This window comes from Typopeltis vanoorti, chromosome 13 (assembly GCF_054136105.1).
Source record: "Typopeltis vanoorti isolate ZY-2024b chromosome 13, IOZ_Tvanoo_1.0, whole genome shotgun sequence".
Lineage (NCBI taxonomy): Eukaryota > Metazoa > Arthropoda > Arachnida > Uropygi > Thelyphonidae > Typopeltis > Typopeltis vanoorti.
The window spans coordinates 73357860-73378434 of NC_143561.1; the positions used below are offsets into that span (position 1 = coordinate 73357860).

At 35.9% G+C, this 20575-nt stretch overlaps 1 protein-coding gene across 3 annotated transcripts in view; it reads right to left on the bottom strand.

Moving 5' to 3' along the window:
• The window catches only part of Oseg6 (intraflagellar transport protein Oseg6), a 745559-nt gene that overhangs the window by 21132 nt on the left and 703852 nt on the right, over window positions 1-20575 (bottom strand). For all 3 annotated transcript variants that reach the window (XR_016549279.1, XM_090403102.1, XM_090403101.1), the window contains one exon: window positions 3804-3880. Coding sequence is in view for 2 of the 3 variants with exons in the window: in XM_090403102.1 (XP_090259228.1) it covers window positions 3804-3880 (77 nt within the window). In the remaining variant the exon portion in view is untranslated. The remainder of the gene's footprint in view (window positions 1-3803; window positions 3881-20575) is intronic.

Below are 20575 nucleotides of genomic sequence, written 5' to 3' on the forward strand. Positions count from 1 at the left end.
ATCTCACACCAAATGGCCTCAAATGTGCTCTTTTCTCTGTCCTGCAATTCAACTTCTATTCTCCTTGGCTGCAGCTCATCAGCTATCATCAACAATACTTCTCCCCCCATTTTATTCTCCCTGTCATTCCTGAACACACTACACCCATCACATTCAATCCCATTAGCTATATCATCTACAGTCAGCCATGTTTCACTAATACCAATAACCTGTGGTCTGGAAGTGCCAACCATGGCCAAAAACTCTTCCTTCTTGTTCCTAATACTCCTAGCATTAGTGTACATGAATTTAAGACCCCCCATTAGCCCCAACCCTACCTTGATGCCCTATATTAACTATCCCACTCTGATTTGTTGTCCTTATTTGCTCGGGCATATTATATTCATTCTTACATTCAACTGCCTCCCTAAGGACTGTATATCTACCCCCCCCCTTAATAAATCTAGTTTCCCTGAAACTAGATTTATTAATCGAAATATTACTACGACATTTAAAATATTATTGGCCAGTCCAGTTACAGTCGCATCAGCAGAAAGGTCATTTTCCAAATTAAAATTAATAAAAACCTATTTGCGATCTTCTATGTCTCAAGAACGTTTGTCTTCCCTGACAATAATATCTATAGAGCATGAAATTGCAAAAAATTTGAATTTCGATAGCGTTAGAAATAATTTTATTGATAAGCACATTAGGTTAAATAAAATTTAATATATTAAGATTTCTTTTAAATCTTATAAGTTGTTATACATATATTTCATTCTTTATAGTAAAAAATGGATATTTTTTTTCATATTTTTATATTATTATTTATATTATTAAAAAAATCATTGTTCTGGAATATTTATATGATAATGTGTACTTACATAATAAAATAATATATCATGTACATACAAACACATTTATTGTTTAACTAATTTTTTCCCTTTACTTAAATTGATGCTAAAGAGCATACTTGTTTATTTATGTGCATAAATATTTTTCATATTCGATTTAATTAATTAATCAACAAGATATTCTTCCATTTAAAATTTCCATGAATGTTACTAACTTTCAGGAGCCCCGCTTTTCCATTTCGCACAGGGCCCCACAAAATGTAGAAACGGCCCTGAGTCAGCCATTGCCTCCTGCAAACACTTCTTAACACATCCCATGCACTATCAACATCCAGCTCTTGCAGTTTTACATGCCATGGCACTGAACCAATCAACTTTTACATGAAACACTTTGAAAACAAAGCCCTTAGTGTAGTTATGCTATGTTGATGATGTGTTTACCATTTGGTCCCAGGGACAAGACACTTTGGATGTGTTTGTCACCTACCTAAACAGTCAACACCCCAAAATCCACTTCACAGTAGAAGAAGAATCCAATAACTTTTTACCTTTTCTTTACACATTAGTTACTCAAGTTTTAGATGGAACACTATCTTTTTCCATTTACAGAAAGCCAACATGTACAGGAATATATTTACAAAAACAATCACATCATCATCCAGTCCAACAGTATGGCATTTTAAAACATTTACACACAGAGTCAGAGCCATTTGTTCTAATGATACAGCTCTATCCACAGAACTTAAATATCTGGCTGATATATAGTGTACTACTTCTAATTTCTGAAGTCAATATACACGAGACCATCCCTGCTACAGTCCACCTGTGCAATTCTAGTTTCTCTGCTCTCACACACTCACTTGCACAGAAAACAATAGTTCTTTCCAAATGTTTGCACCCTTCTGCATTCAAATGCAACCATCTCTTGCATACAACTCTCTTCTATCCTCAAATGTACTCTATCATTCCACATATTCCAGACCTCTTTTCCTACACATTCTCACTATCATCTCATTCATTATCATCAATCTTCTCCTCCACTCCACATCATTATACTAAAACAACACACTCGCTATCTTTCCTCAGACACATTTTGCACAATCTTTAACATCAATCTCAAATCTTGCACTACACGATTCACGCTACCTCTCAAGTCATTAGTCCCAACCATTATCATCTCCTGCACATTTTCACACCTCTTCATTGCCAGTGACAGACTTTCTCATTCCACCAGGCAAGAATTCCTCTGCCACTCTACTCTGTACACTCTGAATCATTGAATCTCCATACATGACACTGAACAGATTCATTCATCCTTCTCTCACTGGGATTTCTGACTCTTACAGCTTCTAATCTCTCTCTCTCTCTCTCTCTTTTCTCTACCTCCCCCTCTCTCATTTCTCTATCCCTTGTTTCCACACTCTCTTGACTTTCTGCAATTTCCTCTCTTCCATTTTCTTGCTTTCCTCTCTCCTGTGCTCTCTGATGCATTGCTTCTACACTCTCTCAGTTTTTTGCAATTTCAACTCTTCCTGTGTCTCTCCCATTCTCTCTCTCTCTCTCTCTTGCTCTTTGACTGCTTACACCTGCCCCTCATTCTTCTTGCACTAACCAACCTCTCCATCCTCCTAATCTCTTCATTCATCTTCCTCAACTCAGTCTTCATTCCTGTCATCTTCTTTCTCAGCAGTTCTATTTCTCTCTCTCCACAAGTTCTTTGTCAATTTACATTCACACACAATCATGGCTATCAGAGAAACCATCTCCATCTGCTACACTGCCCAAGGTTAAATCAATGTGTATGTCTTTAATATTCTCTTTACACTCCAGCACACTACTGGTATCCATAAACTGAATTTCACCCATTTCCAAAGCACTGTCCCTGCTGCCACTAAATCCTGAGATTGAGATACTCATGTCTCTCAGCACGCTTCCTACCACCTGCATGCACATTCCCATCCCACACCTGCCACATTTTTAAACAACAGGATGCATATATATCACATGTGTAGCAAGCAACAAAATCATAAACTATGCTACAAATAACACAGTCTTTAAATGGAAGTGGGCTGGGTGAGTTGCTAAAACCGGCAGCTGTCATGTTGAATACAATCAATACAGCTGGATATGATACTGAGACAATAAAATCCTAACAAATAGAATCCTACACATTCATACAGAAAAAATCATCAATTTGAATAGCACAAACTTAAAAACCAGTATTGGGCTGCAAAATAAACACAATAATATGTTTCCTTAATGCTTATTTTTTTTAACAGCTTGCAACATGCATTACCTCCATCTTTAACAGCTAGTAGCATCACCTTCATCCTAACTGTAACTGTACTTTGAAAATAATGATACAGATATACTTACTTTCATGCAAAGTTATACATAATAGCAAAAATTTATTCCTAATTGAAAATTAAATTAATTTCCCATTATTTTCCATAAAAGAGATGCACAGTATATGTTCTTACATTATAAAAGCTGTTGAATCTCTTTAGTGAGGGTATGACACTTAGACATTTTCATGTCTTTATAGATTCTGGATGGTTTATATGGTAAGAAAAATTTTTGGCTAAAAACTAGTTTTGCTAAAGTTACAATTGAAAAAACTATACTGCATTTAAAAAAAAAACGAATTTATAGAACTAGTCAAATATTAACCATTTAAATATCATGCAAGCTACTACTGAACTACTATATTGTCATGTAGCATGAAGCAGCAGTACTATGCACATTTCAGATCAGTACTCTGATCTGAAGTGTGCCATAATTTTTAAGTGTTTTCACAACAAATGATAAATAATGATAAATGACTTTAATAATAATAAAAAAAAAACATGATGATTAAAAAAAGTCATTACCTTTATCATATTTTTCAGTGAGTTTTACTAAATACAACAAGAAATAATAAAAGAAGCAAGCATCAATCATTAATTTTTCAAGCAATATTTTCACATTTACCTGTAGAACTCAGAATATATAGCTGGAAAATGACACTGTGGACAGCATGTAAAATCTTCTTTTATAATATGATGACCCTAAAATATTAATAACAGAAATGTGGTATTTAAGAATTAAGAATACAAGCAAAGTTTTATATACATTTATAATATGTGAAAAGAGAATTCACAATTACAATAATGATAATAAATATTGCTTACCCCATGTAGCATGGAATGAGAAGTTAGCTGGAAAAGAGATCAATGCAGCTTGGGGGATTTTCAAAAAATATTTAGTGGATGCAATGTCTAAATGTATACCACGGGTGAGAAGGTTAAATAAGTTAGGTGTGAGATGGATGAATAAAGAGATTAAGCATGCAATACAGAGAAAAAGGGCATTGTGGAGGCAGCATAAGAGAAGTGGAAGTAACCAATTTCATGAGTTCTACAAAGACCAGGCAAGGAGAGTGACTTGGTTGGTGAGAGTAGCTAAAGAGAGGTATGAACAGCAGTTAGCTAATGAAGCTAAAAAGAATCCTAGGGAGTTCTTTCGATATGTAGCCAGCAAAAGAAAGAATGATTATGGAAGGATGACATTGATTGGAGGAAATGGTATAAAGACAGCTGTTGCAGAATGTGTGGTGGAGATACTTAATGAACAGTTCATAAAGATCTTTCAATCTTGTGAATGTGACTTCATGGAGAGATTAAGAGCAGTTGATGATGGGGAGGAGAGACTGACTGTAAGTGAGCAAGAGGTGTCTGGGGAGTTGAGTAAACTAGATGTAAATAAGGCTGTGGGACTTGATAATATATCACCGCGTATTCTGAAGGAATGTGCCAGAGAGTTGACACCTGCCTTGACATATTTTTTTAATACGAGTCTTGCACTTGGTCAAATCCCTAAAGAGTGGAAGGAGGGCAAGATTGTGCCACTTCATAAAGGAGGTGATCGAACTCAAGCATCAAACTATAGGCCTATCTGTGTGTCAGGTGTTGTGGTTAAGTTGTTGGAGAAGCTTGTGAGAACTAGGATCCAGAGTTGGGTTGACAACAATGGTATAATCTTTGATGGACAGCATGGATTTGCTAAAGGGAGGTCGTGTTTTAGTAATCTACTTACTTATTACAATAAAGTGACTGCTTCCTTGGACAGAGGAGAAGGATACACAGTAATATATTTGGATTTTGCAAAAGCTTTTGATAGAGTACCTCATGATAAGTTGACAGTCAAACTAGAGCAGATGGGGTTGGATATTAGATTAGTGCATTGGATTGGAGACTGGCTATCTGATAGGTATCAACAAGTTGTGTATGGGGGTGCAATATCCAGGAAAAGGAAAGTCACTAGTGGAGTGCCTCAGGGATCTGTTTTAGGGCCATTACTATTTAACTTGTATATTAATGATATTGGCAAAGATTTGGATGGAGATATTCAGTTGTTTGCAGATGATGCAAAGTTGGGACGAACCATAAAGAGTAGTGAAGATGTTGTGGTCTTGCAAGAAGACTTGAATAAATTGAGTGATTGGGCAAGCAAATGGGGATGTGAGTTCAATGTTGCAAAATGTAAGGTTTTAAAATTTGGAAAACAAAGATGGGATGCAGAATTTATGCTTGGTAAGAATATATTGTTAGAAGTAGAGGAAATAAGAGATCTGGGAGTGATAGTGGATAAGGATCTAAAATTTAGGGGACACATCGCCAAAATTGTGAAGACAACACAAAGACTTCTGGGAATGATGAGGAGGACACTGACGTGTAGAAGTAGGGAGATTCTTGTTCCATTGTATAAGGCTTTGATTAGGCCACACATGGACTATTGTGCCCAGATTTGGTCACCTGGTTTTCAGAAGGATGAAGAGATGTTGGAAAGGGTCCAAAGGCGACTGACTAAGGTAGTTTCTGACCTCTGGAATGTCGAGTATGAGGAAAGATTGAAAAGATGTAATTTGCAGAGTCTAGTGGAGAGAAGGAAGAGGGGAGATATGATAGAGACCTACAAGTTGGTAAGGGGTTGTTATAGGATCAATGGTGGAGAAGTTCTACAGAGAATAGTGGGAGATCAGGGGAGAACCAGAGGTCATGCCTGGAAACTGTATAAAGAGGGTGTGAGTAGGGGAGTGAGAGGCAGGTTTTTTTCTTGCAGAGTTGTGAATGATTGGAATGCCTTGCCTGAGAGTGTGGTGTCTGCAAGGAGTTTGAATGTGTTTAAGACCCGGTATGATGAGATGTGTGTGAGATAAAAGGACCTCCTAGATGAGTCTTTGACTCCATGAGGTCTTGTTTAATAAAAAAGTGAGAAAAAAGAAACTAAGATGGAAAATATACTGATAAAACAAAGCACAATTCTGTTATATTTAACTGTCTCAGATGTTACAGAAAATAACACCAGTACTAAATCTGGCAATTTCTACAGAAGACAGCAGCATGAGTACTTGAAAACTTGATTATTTCTGATTTTTTTTATTTTATATCTCATTTTATCTTTTATGCAGTTAGTCCTCGACTTACAACCACCTGTACTTATGATGTCCATTCCATCAAAGAAAACATTAACACCAGATGATGTTTGGTGAAGAGAGGGAGAAAATGTTTTTCATTATACAAAGTAATTTCCACTCCACTACTAAGCTAATAATATATATATAAATTATTATTATTATTATTGTTATTATCCTCAACAACAAACGATGTATTTTCCACCCATAACAAAACAGGAACTGAAAGAAGCAATCCTACAACTAAAACCAAAGTCCCACTCCAGGAATAGACAAAATAAGACTCCCAGACCTTATAACACACTTTGAACAAATAAATCCAATACTTTTGAAACTCGTGAACAAAAACAATCATGATAATACAGGAACTGAAAGAAGCAATCCTACAACTAAAACCAAAGCCCCACTCCAGGAATAGACAAAATAAGACTCCCAGACCTTATAACACACTTTGAACAAATAAATCCAATACTTTTGAAACTCGTGAACATAATATTCGACACAGGCATTATTCCACAACAACTAAAAACTGCAGTAATTACGCCAATATACAAACATGGCAAAAGAAACGATACTCAGAACTACAGACCAATAGCTACACTACCAGTCATCTCAAAAATTCTACAAAAATAAAGAAAACAAAAAGCACCATTACTTTATTAGAAGACATCGCCGACACAATAAACAAAGCTCTCGACAAAAACAAGTATGCCATCCTTATACTGCTGGACCTAACCAAAACATTTGACGCACTTGGACATGACATATTACTCACAAAACTATACTCAATAGGTATAAGAGGAACACTGCATACATGGTTCAAGAACTACCTCTCAAACAGAACACAAGTAGCAAAAATAGGTACATGTCATAGTCGGAGTATACAAGTAAAACACGGTGTACCTCAAAGTGCCATATTATCACCCACTCTATTCAACATATACATTAACGATGCTCATAACATATCCATAAGAAGTCAAATATTTCAATATGCAGATGACACAGCACTACTAGCAATCCACACAGACATTAACACAGCTCTCTGCAAAAAGCACAATAAGACCTAAACGAAATCACAACATACTTCCACCAAAACGCAATTCTAATCAACGGCACCAAAACACAGATATTGATAATACACAACCCAAGAATCATACTCCCTGCATCACTATCGATACATTGTCACACATACCGCTGCATTAACAACAAAAATACCTGCAAATGTTCCGAAATCAAACCTATAACACACAAAATACCTCAGTCTCTATATAGATTTCCACCTTAAATGGACAAAACATATAGAATACCTACACACCAAACTCCGGATCATCGCAGCAAAGCTCTTCCAAGTTAAAGACATTATTCCATCCAACATAAAAAAAAACTCCTGTATCATGGGATCTGTGAATCCCTACTCAGATACAGAATAACAGTCTATGCAAATACATCAAACAGCCATGTAACAAAATTAGAAACATTACACAGGAAAATCGTGTCAACAGTGAACTGGACACCTTACACATAACAACCTATATCCGACAAGCACATGGCGATACACAGAATTCTGAGCATTAAAAACCTGAAACACTATATGACATTAACAAAGAATTACTTCAACATCACCTATCGAAACAAACAGAGCCACATATTGTATAACACGACCTACGACAACTCTCTACATCCCCACACCCTTCAACAACTCATACGGTTCTTTTGTGAGATCACATCAGATACCCACGCAACTCAACAACCTACCAAGAAAGTTAAAACACGTAGATAACTACAGAGCATTAAAAAACAAACTCTGGAAAATATACCAACAAAGTTAAGAAACCATTAACACTAATATACACATCACTAGCATCCAATGCCTACATCCTATACATAAACAGTAGCAACAACACAAATAGTGAAGGTTAATCCCACTCTCTTCATAAAAGCTAACCCAAGCTTCGAAGTAGGTGGGATTAACTTGCCTCACTCATCTACAAGTAATCCTTATAAGCAAATGCAGAAATTTGTATGTATAATCACTCTTTCTCAAACTTTAAAAAAATAAAATAAAAAAAAATTATACAAAAAATTCTGTTTAATCTTCATTGTTAATATTAGAAGAACATGTGTTGTAAATACATAATATAAAGGCAAAAAAGTATTATTAAAAATTTTAATTGAAATCCAATGTAGAAATTGCAGCACTTAGTGCTAAACTCTGTAAAATTATAAGGTGCAATGTCACAAAAGATGTTTATTGTATGAATAAATATTTTAGCAATAAAAAAAAAAAATTATTATTATTATTAGAATACAAAAAACGGAAAAATTTGTATGAAATTCACTGTAAAAAAGATATATGTAATATGTAAATATTTAAATACTCTGTAAGATGATAAATAAAATGTTATTACAGAATTTAAAAAAAAAAAAAATTACGGCGACTCCATGGAGTCCTTAGACTCATCGAGGGAGGCCCTAAACATCATGCCCACACAACTATTCGACATTCTCACAGTATCTATCATACCTTGCCTTGAACTCATTCACCGTCATAGCACCCACAAAAAAAAAAAAAAAAAAAAAAAAAAAAAATCCTAAGACCTCAATGTAGTCATAGATTCATACAGGAGGTCCATTTTGTCATACAGACAGCTCATCCTACTGTGCCTTAAACCCATTCAAATTCTCTGCAGACACCACACTCTCAGTGTGGTGAATGCATTCCAATCATTCACAACTCTCCATACATAAAACCTGTTTCTCACTCCCTTGCTCACACCCTCCTTATACAGGCTTCCAGGGATGATCTCTTGTTCTGCCCCAATCTTCCACCATTTTATGAACAACCTTTTCAATGTTAATCATATAACAATCCCTTAAACTTGTATGCCTCTATAATATCACCCTACTTCCTCCTATCTACCAGATTCTACAAATGGCATTGTCTCAACCTTTCTTCATATTCAACATTTCAGAGATCAGAGACTATTTTGGTCAACTGCCTCAGGACCTCCCCCTCCAACTTCTCTTCATCCTTTAGAAAGCCAGGTGACCAAATCTGTGCATAGTAGTCCATTTGTGGTCTAATCAGAGCCTTATACAATGGAACAAAAATCTCCTTACTTCTATAAGTCAGTGTCCTCTGCATCATTTCCAGAATTCATTGTGTTATCCTCACAATTTTGGTAATACGTCACCAATATGTGATAGTATGGTTCTGTGTTTTCTGGTTTGCCTCAGACCTCTGTTTGTGGTGCCATGAATATGGAACTACTACAGATATCTGCAGATTCCGGACAGCTTCCTACTTTGTGGTATTTGTAGGTGAATAACAGTCTTATAAGACAGTGCCTTATCTTGCTGAAAGAGACAAGGATTTCAAAGAAATACCACAAAGTAGGAAGCTGTCTGGAATCTGCAGATACCTGTAGTAGTTCCATATTCATGGCACTACTACAGGTATCTAATATCTAAATAATAGTTAACTTTCATTAACTCCTTAGGATTCTTTTTGGCTTCATTAGCTAACTGCTGTTCATACCTCTCTTTGGCTACCCTCACCAACCAAGTCACCCTCCTTGCCTGGTCTTTGTAGACCTCATGGAATTTGTTATTTCCACTTCTCTTATACTCCACAATGCCCTTTTTCTCTGTATCGCATGCTTAATCTCTTTATTCATCCATCTCACACCTACCTTATTTAACCTTCTCACCCTTGGAATACATTTAGACATTGCATCTACTAGACAGTTTTTGAAAATCCCCCAAGCTGCATTGATCTCTATTCCAGCTAACTCCTTATTCCATGCTACATCCGCAAGCTGTCTCCTGAGTTCTTCATAATCCCCCCCCCCCCCCCCTTGTAGTTCAACATACACCCTTTTCTCACAGAGATCCTCACACTGCTGGCAACTATCCAGGTAATCACCTCATGGTCACTCTCTCACCAATTGGTGGATGATTTGACACCTCATTTAGAATTACATCCTCTGATGAGATGACCAAATCTAAGACCCTCAATCCTCGTGTGCCCTCTGTTACATACTGTCTGAGGTAGTTATCCCTCAAAAACTCAAGAAACTCATTTTCTTTATTTCCAGTTGCTATCTCATCATTCCAGTCTATATTGCCATAATTAAAATCACCCATAAAGATCATCCTTTTCTTATTTGCTTGGCTAATTTGACTATACATTTCACTATCACCACCATCCACATTACCTGGTCTATAACAACATCCCACCAAGTATTTGATTCCATTCACCTCTATCTCACACCATACTGCCTCAAAACCACTGGCACTATTTCCGTCTTTCATCTCTACTTTCTATAGACATAACTCTTTCTCTATCATCAATAGCACTCCCCTTCCCTTTTTACCCTTTCTATCCTCACGAAACACATCATACCCTTCCATCTCTATTCCTGTCAGGATGTCATTCTCTTCCAACCATGTCTCACTCATTCCGAAAATCTTTGGGTGAACAGACGCAATTAGTGCAACCATTTCATCTGCCTTGTTTCTTATACTTCTAGCATTTGTATACAAACACAACAGCTCATTTCTGGACCTACAGCTAGTTCTACTTGACTGGCCTCCCTCCACAGAGCCCTGACCTCAACCCTATTGAACATCTGTAGGATGAACTGGAGCATCAGGTGAGGTCAAGGGATGTCCACCCCACAACAGTTGAAGCTCATTTAATGCCTACACGAAGAATGATCCAAAATTCCCATCGATTGCTATTGTACACTTGTGGAAAGTATGCTCCATAGGATTGCTGCAGTCATCACAGCAAAAGTAGGTCCTACATCTTATTAAGGTGAGCCCCACGGCTGTTTTTTCCTCACACTATGGTGTCTGTTGACTTCTTTTCAAGTAGTGTATTTTATAAAATATACTTTCTGTATTATTTATTTAATTCATTTTTATTTCACTTTTTTAATACAATTTTTATTCAGTATAAAGTGAAATTAATATTTCTATTTTACTGATCAGCAAATTCCCTAATTTCTGTTTATATCTTAAAATATTAATCTTTTTTCTTCATATCTGAATAATGCAGACGCCATAGATAGGATAATAATATTTTACAAAAGTTTGATAAGGTGGTGTTCTGGAGTAAAAGTACTTAATTTAAGAATGTTGATTTACTTTTAATATAACTTATGAAGCCTTTGGCTCTTCAATATAATTAGTAACTTTTCACTATTTTTCTATGCATTTAGACACCTATTTATATGCTTTTGTGTGTGTGTGTGTGTGTGTGTGTGTGTGTGTGTGTGTGTGTGTGTGTGTGTGTGTTGCAGGAACAGAGGAGTTTCCAATCAAAGGTGAAATACAATTTTAATGTATTTTACCTTTTAAAATTTTCAATTTTAAAATTTTAAAATTAAATTTCACTTTTGATGCATGCACCTATACATATTATGAATGGTAAACTATAGCGAAAATATAGCTACTTCAAAATTTTTGCTTAATATTTAAACTAGCAGAAAATATATACATAATAATTTACTTCAGAACTGTTTATTTCAATTGGTAATGAGTGATTCTGGAAAACCAAGAAAGTTGAAGTGCAAAGAAAAAACTTTATGTTATACATTTCTTCATATGATTAAAGATTTTTGTATTGTTCTCTACAAAGCAAAATTGTAAAAATGCAGACCTTCATGCAATCTGTGAAGTATTCTTTCGACTATGATTATAAATAAAAAATAAACAAAACTTAACTTGGAACATATGGTGACCACTCCCCCCCCCCTTTTTTTTTACAAGAAAAAATAAAATGTATTGTGAACTAATTGATTAGATTGATTTACCCCATGAAAGGATTTATGTAATTTTACTATCACTTTGTTTAACATGATTACTCAGAAGTGTACGTAATGTCTTACAGTATCCCTGTAATAAAACAATTGTCTTCAAAATCTCTTTACTATGCAGGAATATTCCAAACTACACAAGTGCCCTATAATTGAAAGCACCTTATCTTCTGAATTAGTTCAGTGAAAAAAAAAAATTACATCTGAATGAGTGTCTTAAGAGCACAGAAAAATAGTAAAAGGTTACAAAAATAAATAAAGATTCTTAAATTTGATGCTCTTACTCCTTAACTATGATGTAACACTTTTGTAAAATATTAATATCCCATCTATAGGGGTCTGTGGTATCTAAATAAGAAGAAAAAAAGAGATTAATATTTTAAGAAATAAACAGCAATGAGTGAATTCATTTCAATAAAATACAAATTATTAATTTCACTTTATACAGAATAAAAATATTATAAAAAAAGTGCAATAAATGTAATTAAATGAATATTATTATTAATATTATTATTATTATTAATAATATTCATTTAATCACTCCAGGTGTCACGTGATAATATTACATGACACCTCCAGGGAGTCCAAAGTCTCATTGAGGGAGGACACCTACTCCACATCTCTCTGTCTCCACCATTCAATCCACCAACCACCTCTTCACCAAAGGCATCTACCCCTGCCACCACCACCACAACTAGTATTTCCACACACAATCACAAACATCCATGCCCACAGCAGAATTGGGATAAAGGATTAAACTAAATTTATTATAGTCTAACCAAGTGAAAAATAAACTTTCAACATCTTTCTATAAATCCAGAGTAATTTAATAAAAAGGTGGCACACCGTTTGGCAACTCTTATAAGTAGAGATGACCTTGCTAATGCTTCTGCCTGGTATCTACACTTGGGCCTGGCTCCCACTGAAGAGACCTCAATAAAGGTCGAAACTAGTCTGGGTAGTGGCCCTTCCCTTAATGCATAACATTAGACATATCCGCAAGGAGATGTGTTTTGCATTATAGGAGATACTGAGACAGGAGTGTTGGTATCTTGCTCCACCTTTGCAACGAGTTGCCCTGGTGTTGTACCACCTTACCCCAGTTCTGAAGATACTTTCAGGTGCAAACTTTGTTTGCTCACACTTGGATAAAGGATTAAACTAAATTTATTATATGGAGAGTGGATATACCAAATCGCTTGGCCAACCAGGCCAGCTATTTCTTGTTTTGCATTAGTTTTTAACATATGAGTATCATTACAATATTATTTCAAGTTTCTTGCAATGAATTTTCTCTGTGAACAATATTCTCTGTGATGATTTTCCCTGCAAAGAATTTTCCTGTGATGAACTGTCTGCGATGAATTGTGTAGACACCGCTGTAAATTTTTATTATAAAATATTTCCAGTTTCTGCATTAAGTTTGTCAGGTATTTCAACTTCAACGAGGTGTAACTAAGTTGAAAAAGCTTTCTCCCACGCACATATATATATATACAGGGGCAGCTAGAAAGATTTTTGCAGCCTTTTTGCTAATGGAATGATACCAAGAAAGTAGATTGTCACAAGAGGGCTCCATAGGGCTCAGTACTGGGACCTCTACTGTTTAACCTTCATGTCAACGACACTGTCAATAGATTGCAAGGGGATATTCAGTTGTTATTTTCAGGTGATGTGAAGTTGGGAAGGGTTATTAGTAATAGTGCCATGGCTCTTCAGAAGGATCTGAATAAGCTGGACAGATGAGCAAATGAATGGAGATTTCAGTTTAATGCAACTAAATGTAAGGTCTTGAAATCTGGGATTCACCAAGGGGGAAAAAGGGATCTTGGGGTGACGACTGATAGAAGTCTGAAGTTTAAGGGTGAAAATTATTGCAAAGGTAGTGAAAATAATCCAGAGGACTGCTGTAGTACTGAGAAGTACACTAGAAGAGAAAGTGTGGAGATTGTATAAAGCCCTGATCAGATCACAATTGGATTACTGTGCTGAGATTTGGTCACAGGGATTTGAAGGCAATAAATTAACCTTAAAGGGGATGCAGAGGAAATCAATATATTATTATTATTATTATTGCAACTTCCATGGAGTTGGCAGACTCATCGTGGGAAATTCATTCAACTGGCAATGTATTTATCATACCTAATCTTAAAATCCTTAACACTCCTTGCATTAACAACACATTCTGGTAATGCATTCCACTGAGTGGCAATTCTCCATGTAAAGAAATCTATTCCTCACATCCCTCTTCACCACACTCTTACATAACTTCCAGGGATGACTTCTGGATTTCCCCCTCTTCCTTTGTACTCTTTTTATAATCTCATCTGGATTAATACGATAAAATCCTTTCACTAACTTAAATGTCTCTATCATATCACCTCTCCATAGCCAGCATTCCAAAGTCCTGAGATTGTCTTAGTCACTTGCCTCCTCTGGACCTTCCCCAATGTCTCCAAATCACACTGAACACTGGATGATCAGATTTCAGAATAATAGTCCAAGTGTGCTCTGACCAGTGCTTTATACAGTGGCACAACCACTTCCTTATCCCCAGATGTCAAAGTACTTCTTATCATAACAGCACTATGATGCAGCCTTTGGAACACTAGCAATATCCCCTCTAAAATTCAGTCTACTGTCAACCATCACTCTCAAATCTCTAATCTCATCCACTTCCTGCAGTATGGCACTGTTGATATAGTACACAGCCTTATATTATACGATGGTAGTCTGAAAAGTTCTCGGCCTAACAATGAAAAAACGAATTTTTAAAATTTCAAAATTATTTTTATTTTTCAACATAATCTCCCTTAAGATTAATACATTTATTCCAGCGATGCTCCAGCACAATTGTCCCATACTTGTAGTGGTTCTCAGTAAGATCTGCAAAATACTTCTCTACAACTGCAATTACCTCTTGATTCGAAGAAAAGAGTTTTAGTTTTGGGAAGAGATAGATGTCAGAGGGAGCCAAATCTGGGAAATCGGGTGGATGTTCCAACAATTCATAGTGCAGATCCCTTAATTTTCTCATTGCCAAAACATCTTTGTGGGCAAGTGTATTGTCCTGATGAAAGATGATTATTTTCTTCTGCAAACTGAGTGGTCTTTTCTCATGAATTTTTTTGTCTAGTCTGATTAAAAGATCAGAATAATATTCCCAATTATTGTTTTACCTTTGTCAAGGTAATTAATAAATAAAATGCTTTTAGCATCCTAAAACACCGATGCCATGACCTTTCCTGCTGATGGAACCAATTTTGTCTTCTTTGGCCCTGAACAACTCGATGCACAAAATCAGTTTTATTCATGAAAAATATATCCTACATGTTCTTTTGAAATGCCTATAGTCTCAACAATTTCAAGCACTTCGACTCGCCAGTCATCCAATACCATATCGTGCACTTGATCAATGATTTCTGGTGGTGTTACACTTTTTGGACATCCTTCACATGCTGCCAAAGAAGACAAAGTTGGTTCCATCAGCAGGAAAGGTCATGGCATGGATCATCTTCAAGGCTGGTACAGCCACGTTTAAACTTGGTAGTCCATTTCTTAATTGTCGAAAATGAAAGAGAAGAGTGCCCTAAACTTTTATGAACTTTGAATGAATTTCTTTTGGTGTTAAACCTTCTTTTACAAAGAATTTTATAACCACATGATACTCAATTTTATCCATTTCAAGGGATACAGACAACACTTTTGCTTCAGACAGCTGTATAAAATAAACTAATTGATAGAATGAATTGCAATTTCACATGGATGCTTATGACAGATGTACCAACTTAGAAAAAAAAAAGTCTTGACGATAGTATTGTCAGCTATGGTCGAGGTCGAGAACTTTTCAGATCACTCTTGTATATCTGCACTCCAAAGTGTCTGTGCAGTTAGCCTAGTGGCTTTGTGCTTCGCAACCATATGCCTGGGGAAGGAGTGTCCTAGGTTTGATACCCCATCGATGATGTGAGGAGCTTAAGGAAGGTCCTCAGCCATAGCCAAGTTAGCTGGTCTTGGGCATGGACAGCAAGGTTTTTTCTGCCAGTTTATCTGGGGTTTTTTCATCCAGCAAGCAGGAAAACCGGTCCCGTGAACACACACGGATTACAGTCTGGAATACTGACCCAGACATAGGCCTGATTCATCAGCTTTGCCGCTTCCGAGCCCAGATAAAATTTGGAGAGACTGAGATGGTGCCGTACCTCTCCGTAAAGGGGACTCACAGCCATTGTATTATCATACAATAATTATTTTTAATTGCACTCCAAAGTGCAACACCTTGCACTTATTGATATCAAAACTACAACCCCACTCCTCAGTCCAAGTTAAAAGTGTATTCAAATCTTCCTGAAGGGAATTAACATCAGCAGTGTTACTTATAATTCTTCCCAACATTGCATCATCAGCAAACAACTGAAGATTCCCAGTCAGTCCACATAATATATAGTTTACAAACAAGTTAAACAGCAGGAACCCAAGAACACAGGGGACCCCCACTACTTACCCTCCTTTTTTGAGACATTGCTCCACCATACACAACTTGCTGGTATCATTCAGAGAGCCAATCTCCAATCCATCTATCATGTGGTAACTATCAAAGGCTGCAAAGTCCAAGAATATCACTGGATATGATTCTCCCTTATCTAACATAAAACTGTTACCCTATCATAAAATGCAAGTAAGTTGCAAAAACAGAACAGAAGGAGAAAGAGGAGTGATATGATTGAAACTTACAAATTTCTGAGTGGTTCATACAGGATTTCAGCTGATGGAATTTTTCAGTTTATGAAGGGTGGGGAAAGGACAAGAGGGCATCCTTGGAAGCTGAGAATGAACCACTAAGAAGAGAGTAAGGGCTAGATTTAACTATACATAAAAATATAACGGAAAAACTCACGTAGAAAAATTATTTAATGGTATAATTTTTCTACGTGAGTTTTTCCGTTATATTTTTATGTATAGTTATGTCTACTCACGGTTTACCTCTTTTAAAACTTAAGGGCTAGATTTTTCTCTCATTGGGTGGTGCGTGATTGGAATGAAATGCCATTGGATGTTTTGAGTGAAAGCAGTGTGAATGAACTCAAAAATAAGTATGATAGGTGGTGTGTGTGTAGTATGTATCCTCCCTCGATGAGTCCCTGACTCCCTGGAGGTCTCTCTTAATTATAATAATATGAATTTCTGACTGCATTCCTTTGGGAGTTTCTACCACCATGCTGACACTGCTTGTTTCAGTTAGCAGTCTTTCAGAGTAATTACTGCAGACATATAGGATATCTTTATCATCAGTTTTCATGTCACCTTTATCATCTCTGATTCCTTTGACAGTCCTTTTTTCAACCATTTTTAAGCTTTTTCAATAGTCTCCAGAATATTTGCCACCTTCCTGATATTTATTTTCTATGTTCTTACCAAAATCTTCTTATGACTTTTGTTTATCTAGTTTTATACAGTGTTTCACTTAGATTTTTCTCTCTATGCTCTAAGAGCACAAGCTGACTTACTTGCCAGGAACTTTTGATATATTTTCTTCTTTTCCTTGACTGCCTCTTTGACTTCCTAAGTCCACCTTGGAGTGCTGATTTTTCTATTCTTACATACAACCTCACCACATGCCTCTCTGACTGAATGATTTAATGTTTTCTTCAAGGATTGCCAAAGTATCTCCAAGGTTTGGTTCTTGCTCTCACACTCATTCATATTTTCTTCAATGATATTTGTGTATTTGAGTCTACAATTCATCAATAAATCCCAACTTTCCAGCCCATCCTTGTTCGTTCAGCATCTGGGTACCTTAGGCATAGTAAGGTATCTTACTATGCCTACCTAACTATAACAACTGTTCTCTTTAAATCCTGGTGGGCAGGGAACAACATGATGTTAGCTATGGAAGCTGCCATATTGGATTAGGGCAGTTAGACACAAGACACAGACAATAAATGCATGCAAAGCAACAACACAAGTCATAAAATAAACAGTCAAGGTTAATAGCATAAACATAAAACTGGTTATTAGTGAAGATATGCACACAAAAATCCTCTCTTAATACTAAGCTCATTTATATCACTTTGATGAACAGAATTTAGAAAAGTTAATATCATCATCTTCATCATGAAATTTCTGATATGTATGCCTCAAAGAGTGTACAGGTTATTATGATAGCACTACATGAAAAGTTTATTTTATTATTAATTTCCTATTGACAATCGTCCTCCCAAGTAGTTGGTTATCTGTCAGGACCACAATATTGTCAGATCTTCTAAGGAACTTCTAACTGCATCAATCTACTTATATTCTGGTCTTCCTCTTGGTCTTTTCCTGCCATCATGGCATCAAGCTCCTGTTTTACTAAACTTCTCTTTCTCATTCTGTTTAAGTGATGCCACCTGGGATTAGTTCTGCTCACACATTCTTGAAAGCTAACAATGTCAAGTTCTTTCCTAATATCTTTATATTTCCTTTGATTCTTCCATCTTTTCAGTTCCCTAATTTTTCTCACTCTCGTATTTCTGGTCTCTGGTCTTTGATCAACTGCTGTATTCATAACCCAACTCAATCAATAAATTAAAATTGGTTTGAAAATCATTTTTATAAGCTAGTTTAATGCTTTGAGTAATTTCACTCTTTTTCCATTTAAATTTATTCCGCTAACTACTTACTATACTAGCTTTGCTTATTCTATATTTCCATATTCACTAATATTTGTGCCTAAATAACTGAAATATTTTATTTGTTCCCTAGGAAGGAAGTTTTCCATATTATTGCTTATTTTTGCAGTTTTTCCTCTTTTTAATATTAATTTTTATGCCAAATTTGTTAGAGTAGTTATTCAAGTTAGATAGAGAATAACTGGAGAGCTGTACTGTATTTGTTTCTTCATCTGATCTCCATAAAGTAAAGGGCTAAGTTTTATATCTCTGATAATGATATCAGGCTTAATGCTACTTTCTTTCTTGATGTGATTCATATAGATGATGAGGGACAGTGGAGACAGTGCACACCCTTGTTTTTCATTTGATTTTGCATCAGGCCATCTTTCTGAACTTTTGTCAATTCTAACTAATTACTTAAAACGTAAATATAAAATATTTATTGCTACATATAGTGTTCAATTTATCCCATATGATTGTGTTTTTTTGAAACCTTTTCTCTTGAAGCTGTGTATGCTTTTCTCAAATATACAAAACTTAAGTGCAAATCATTGTTAAATTCTCATAACTATGACAACTCCTATTTCATCTGACCACAGCTTGTTCTTGTCCAAGTTTCTCTTTCAAAATTTTCTTCGTATTTTTTCTCAAATATGCTTGCATAAATATTACCTAGAACATTTATTAGCAGAAATCATCTATATTTCTAACAATTTATTTTTTCTTTTTATGGATGGGGAACTATGAGCTCTGCTCTACTCATCTGGAATTTGATCTATGGATTATGTCTACTGAACAATACAGTGCAGCCACTGTGAACTTTTTATACCTCTATATTTGAGCATTTATAGTTGATAAGAAATGCTTAAAAACAGACATAAATATCATCTACTCAGTTGCCTTTTGATATTTTGTTTCATGATGGCCTTTTACTACCTTACGAACTGATATTTTCTCCTGTTTTTTTTCCCCACAGCTTATCACATTTAATAATCTTTTTAAGCAATGACTCCAGACATCCAAACATTTTCTGTATTTTCTCATGGCATCTGCCAACTTATTATTATTAACATCTCACCTCTGTGGAGTCAGAGACTCATCACAGAAGGTGCACATTATTGCACACAATACTCATCCAACCATACTTTAAACTGATTCAATGTGTCAACATTCACAACACACTCAGGCAATGTGTTACACTCACCAACTCTTCATGCAAAGAACTTTCAATATTCAAGTCCTCCTGTAAGGGCATAACATCTTCTTGACTCTGCATTACTATCCCCAGTTTTGTATCAACTACAAACAGCTGCATATCACTAGTTAAACCCATCCCAATATCATTAATAACAAACTGAACAACAACAGTTCCAAAACTGACCACTGTGGCACATCACTAGTGATCTTCCTCTTTCGGGGCATTGCAACCCCATATACAACTTTCTGATACCTATCCGACAGCCAGCCACTAATCCAACTCAGAAGTCGGTTATCAAATCCCATCTGTTTCAATTTATTTAACAGCTTGTTGTGTGGCAGGTCTATCAAAAGCTTTTACAAAATCCAAGTACACCACTATATATGCATCTATCCTGTTCAAGGTATTTGTCACCTTGTTATTGTATATAATAAGTTAGTGAAACATGATCTCCTTTTAACAAACCCATGCTGATAACCACAGAGAATACTGCAGTTATGAACCTATTTCTCTATCCTACTTCTCACCAATCTCTCCAGAACCTTCAGAACAACTCCAGATATAGAGATTGACCTATACTTTGAAGCTAAAGCCTTATCACCACCTTTATGCAGTGG